The sequence below is a fragment of the Geospiza fortis genome, unplaced genomic scaffold (assembly GCF_000277835.1).
Source record: "Geospiza fortis unplaced genomic scaffold, GeoFor_1.0 scaffold4819, whole genome shotgun sequence".
Lineage (NCBI taxonomy): Eukaryota > Metazoa > Chordata > Aves > Passeriformes > Thraupidae > Geospiza > Geospiza fortis.
The window spans coordinates 1,877-7,023 of NW_005055199.1; the positions used below are offsets into that span (position 1 = coordinate 1,877).

The 5,147-nt window shown below is 52.6% G+C and overlaps 2 protein-coding genes across 2 annotated transcripts in view; both read right to left on the bottom strand.

Moving 5' to 3' along the window:
- The window catches only part of LOC115949238 (filamin-A-like), a gene marked incomplete at its 3' end in the record, with an annotated part of 1,906 nt that extends 1,832 nt beyond the window's left edge, over positions 1-74 (bottom strand). Inside the window, exon 1 of the mRNA XM_031065754.1 lies at positions 45-74. Coding sequence (XP_030921614.1) covers positions 45-47 — 3 coding nt within the window. The remainder of the gene's footprint in view (positions 1-44) is intronic.
- A 548-nt stretch (positions 75-622) lies between these two features.
- LOC102043771 (filamin-A-like) overlaps positions 623-5,147 on the bottom strand; it is a gene marked incomplete at its 5' end in the record, with an annotated part of 15,387 nt that continues 10,862 nt past the window's right edge. Inside the window, 3 exons of the mRNA XM_031065755.1 lie at positions 623-1,053; positions 3,139-3,636; positions 5,029-5,095. Coding sequence (XP_030921615.1) covers positions 623-1,053; positions 3,139-3,636; positions 5,029-5,095 — 996 coding nt within the window. The remainder of the gene's footprint in view (positions 1,054-3,138; positions 3,637-5,028; positions 5,096-5,147) is intronic.

The window sequence follows — 5,147 nt, forward strand, 5'->3', positions numbered from 1 at the left end:
ATTTTCCCCCATTTTTGCCCCGTTTCTCCCCGTCTCCCACTCACCATGACCTGGAAGGGGCTGTTGGGGATGTGCTCCCCCCTGAACCTGACGCAGATCCCAGATTTCCCTCTATAATCCCCATTTTTTCCATTTTTACCCCGTTTTTTCCCATTTTTTCCCATTTTTACCCCATTTTTTCCCGTCTCCCACTCACCATGACCTGGAAGGAGCTGTTGGGGATGTGCTCCCCCCTGAACCTGATGCAGATCCCACATTTCCCTCTATAATCCCCATTTTTTCCATTTTTACCCTGTATTTTCCCATTTTTTCCCATTTTTACCCCATTTTTTCCCGTCTCCCACTCACCATGACCTGGAAGGAGCTGTTGGGGATGTGCTCCCCCCTGAACCTGATGCAGATCCCACATTTCCCTCTATAATCCCCATTTTTTCCATTTTTACCCTGTATTTTCCCATTTTTTCCCATTTTTACCCCATTTTTTCCCGTCTCCCACTCACCATGACCTGGAAGGAGCTGTTGGGGATGTGCTCCCCCCTGAACCTGATGCAGATCCCACATTTCCCTCTATAATCCCCATTTTTTCCATTTTTACCCTGTATTTTCCCATTTTTTCCCATTTTTACCCCATTTTTTCCCGTCTCCCACTCACCATGACCTGGAAGGAGCTGTTGGGGATGTGCTGCCCCCTGAACCTGACACAGATCCCAGATTTCCCTCTATAATCCCCATTTTCACCCATTTTTACCCTGTTTTTACCCCTTTTTTCCCATTTTTTCCCATTTTTACCCCATTTCCCACTCACCATGACCTGGAAGGGGCTGTTGGGGATGTGCTCCCCGCCGAACCTGACGCAGATGACGTATTTGCCGGGCTGCGGCGCGGTGTAGAAGATGTCGAAGGTGCCGTCGGGGTTCTCCACCACGTCCACGTCCACCTCGGAGCCGTCGGGCGTGCACACCGAGCACGTCACCTTGCCCTTGCCGGCCGCCTTGGCGTCCACCGTGATCAGCGTCTGCTCGCCCAGCTGGATCGTGGGGCCCAGGCCTGGCCCTACGGGAGATGGGGGTCAGGGGCCAGGAACCCCAAAATGGGGCCAGGAATCCCAAAATGGGGACAGGAGCCCCAAAATGGGGCCAGGAACCCCAAAACGGGACCCATCGGGGCCAGGAATCCCAAAAGAGGGCCAGAAACCCCAAACCAAGACCCATTTGGGGACATCTGGAACAGGAACCCTAAAACAGGACCACGAACTCCAAAATGGGACAGGAATCCCAAAATGGGACCCATCTGGGGACAACTGGAACAGGAACCCCAAAATGGGGTTGGGAATCCCAAAATGGGACCAGAAACCCCAAAATGGGGACAGGAACCCCAAAATGGGGCCAGGAATCCCAAAAGCAGGGCCGAAACCCCAAACCAAGACCCATTTGGGGACATCTGGAACAGGAACCCTAAAACAGGACCACGAACTCCAAAATGGGACCAGGAATCCCAAAACGGGGCCAGAAACTCCAAAACAGGGCCAGGAACATCAAAACAGGGTCAGGAGCCCCAAAATGGGACCAGGAACCCAAAACGGGGCCAGAAACTCCAAAACGGGGCCAGGAACCCCAAAACTGGACCCATTTGGGGTCACCAGAACGGGACCCCATTGATGGCCCCAAAATGGGATCCCATCGTTAATTTTGGGGGGGTCCCATCATTAATTGAGTTTGGGGGTCCTTCATCTTTAATTTGGGGGGTCCTACATGATTAAAATTGGGGAGTCTCTCATCAGTTGAGGTCATGGGGGTCTCCCATCATTAATTTTGGGCGAGTCTCTCATTAATTGAGATCATGGGGGTCTCCCACCATTAATTTGGAGGGGGGTCCCTTCATTAATTGAGGTCATGGGGGTCACCCATCATTAATTTTGGGCAAGTCTCTCATTAATTGACATCATGGAGGTCTCCCATCATTAATTTTGGAGGGTCCCCATCATTAATTTTGGGGGGTCCCTTCATTAATTAAGAATGGGACCCATCTGGGGACAACTGGAACAGGAACCCCAAAATGGGGTTGGGAATCCCAAAATGGGACCAGAAACCCCAAAATGGGGACAGGAGCCCCAAAATGGGGCCAGGAACCCCAAAACGGGACCCATCGGGGCCAGGAATCCCAAAAGAGGGCCAGAAACCCCAAACCAAGACCCATTTGGGGACATCTGGAACAGGAACCCTAAAACAGGACCACGAACTCCAAAATGGGACCAGGAATCCCAAAACGGGGCCAGAAACTCCAAAACAGGGCCAGGAACATCAAAACAGGGTCAGGAGCCCCAAAATGGGACCAGGAACCCAAAACGGGGCCAGAAACCACAAAACGGGGCCAGGAACCCCAAAACTGGACCCATTTGGGGTCACCAGAACGGGACCCCATTGATGGCCCCAAAATGGGATCCCATCGTTAATTTTGGGGGGGTCCCATCATTAATTGAGTTTGGGGGTCCTTCATCTTTAATTTGGGGGGGTCCTACATGATTAAAATTGGGGAGTCTGTCATTAATTGAGGTCATGGGGGTCTCCCATCATTAATTTTGGGCGAGTCTCTCATTAATTGAGATCATGGAGGTCTCCCACCATTAATTTGGAGGGGGGTCCCTTCATTAATTGAGGTCATGGGGGTCACCCATCATTAATTTTGGGCAAGTCTCTCATTAATTGACATCATGGAGGTCTCCCATCATTAATTTTGGAGGGTCCCCATCATTAATTTTGGGGGGTCCCTTCATTAATTAAGATCATAGGGGTCTCCCATCATTAATTTTGGGGGGTCCCTTCATTAATTAAGATCATGGAGATGTCCCAACATTAATTTTGGGGGGGTCCCCATCATTAATTTTGGAGGGTCCCCATCATTAAACTGGGGGGATCCCCATCATTAATTGAGTTTCGGGCTCCCTCAACAATAATTTTGGGGGGGGTCCCCCCTCTTTAACTCGGGTTCCTCCCACCCCAAACCCCCTCCCGACCCAACCCTCACCCCCTCCCATGTTTCCCCCCCCTTTCCCTCATGCAGGGCCATTTTTGGGGTGCGAAGGGGGCTCGATTTTGGGGTGCAAAGGGGGGGTTTTGGCCATGCTCCCCCTCCCCAAACCAAGCCGTTTCTCCCATTCCTGAGGTGGTATCCCCCATTTTGGGGGGGTTCCCCTGTAGTTTTTGGAGTGTTTTTTCCCATTTTTGAGGTGTTTCCTCCCAATTTTGGGGGGTTTTCCCTCGTTTCGGGGCTCACCGGTGACCGTGCACTTGCTGGCGTCGCCGGTGGGCACGGCCCGGATGCGGTAGGGGGAATAGGGGATCTCGTCCCCCCCGTATTTGATGAGGATGGTGTAGCGGCCGGTCATGTCCGGCACGTAGGACACGGTGTAGGTGCCGTCCTGATTGTCCCGGATCGAGGCTTTCTTGGGCTTCCCCTCAGGATCCTGAGGGGAAAAAGTGGGAATTTCGGCCGTTGGTGAGGTGAGAATGGGAATTTGGGCAGTTTTTGGGGTGTGGGGTTGGATTTTAGGGCTGGGACAAAGGATCCCAGAACTCCCGGGTGGGGTCATGTTCCCTTGGGTTTGCCCTGGGGATTCTGAGGGGGAAAAAGCTTTTCCTGAGGGGAAAAAGCTTTTCCTGAGGGGAAAAAGTGGGAATTTCAGCCATTGGTAAGGTGAGAATGGGAATTTTGGTGGTTGGGAGGTGGAAAATGGGAATTTGGGCATTTCTGGGGTGTGGGGTTGGATTTCAGAGCCAGGAAAAAGGATCGGGGGCGCTCCCAGAGCTCCCAGGTGGGTTTGGGTCAAACTCCCTTGGGTTTCCCTTTGAGATCCCGAGGGGGAAAAAGCTTTTCCTGAGGGGAAAAAGTGGGAATTTCAGCCATTGGTAAGGTGAGAATGGGAATTTTGGTGGTTGGGAGGTGGAAAATGGGAATTTGGGCATTTCTGGGGTGTGGGGTTGGATTTCAGAGCCAGGAAAAAGGATCGGGGGCGCTCCCAGAGCTCCCAGGTGGGTTTGGGTCAAACTCCCTTGGGTTTCCCTTTGAGATCCCGAGGGGGAAAAAGCTTTTCCTGAGGGGAAAAAGTTGGAATTTCGGCCATTGGTGAGGTGAAAATGGGAATTTGGGCAGTTGGTGAGGTGGGAATGGGAATTTTGCTGTTTGAGGAGTGGAAAAATGGAAATTTGGGCTGGGAAAAAGGATCCCAGAGCTCTCGGGTGGGGTCATACTCCCCTGGGATTCCTTTCAAAATCCTGAGGGGAAAAAGCTTTTCCTGAGGGGAAAAAGCGGGAATTTCAGCCATTGGTAAGGTGAGAATGGGAATTTTGGTGGTTGGGAGGTGGAAAATGGGAATTTGGGCATTTCTGGGGTGTGGGGTTGGATTTCAGAGCCAGGAAAAAGGATCGGGGGCGCTCCCAGAGCTCACAGGTGGGTTTGGGTCAAACTCCCTTGGGTTTCCCTTTGAGATCCCGAGGGGGAAAAAGCTTTTCCTGAGGGGAAAAAGTTGGAATTTCGGCCATTGGTGAGGTGAAAATGGGAATTTGGGCAGTTGGTGAGGTGGGAATGGGAATTTTGCTGTTTGAGGAGTGGAAAAATGGAAATTTGGGCTGGGAAAAAGGATCCCAGAGCTCCCCGGCAGGGTCATGCTCTGCAGGGATTCCCCTCATCATCCTGAGGGGAAAAAACCTGGATTTAGGGGATGCGGTGTGGGTTTGGGTGAAAAACACTGGGAATTAGGGAACGTGGAATGGGGTTTTGTGGGAAGAACCTGGAAATTAGGGACTGTGTGGTAGCTTTGTGGCCACCAGCGCACAAAAATTCCCACCCCCACCAGCAACCCCCCCAACAAATCCCAACCCCACCACCCCCAAAATCCCACATAGTGCCCCAAAAGCCCACAGGGCAGCCCCAAAATCCCACATAGTGCCCCAAAATCCTACAGGACATACACAAAATTCCCCAAATCCCACAAAAGCCCCTCCAAAACGCCCCAAATTTCCCCCCGCTGACCTTTGGGGCCCTGGACTTTGACGTCCAGCGGGGCCACGCCGGCCTTGGAGGTGTCCCAGGTGAAGGTCTGGGGGACGTTGGCCCGGACGTGGCCGGGGGGCAGCCCGGGACCCCCGCCG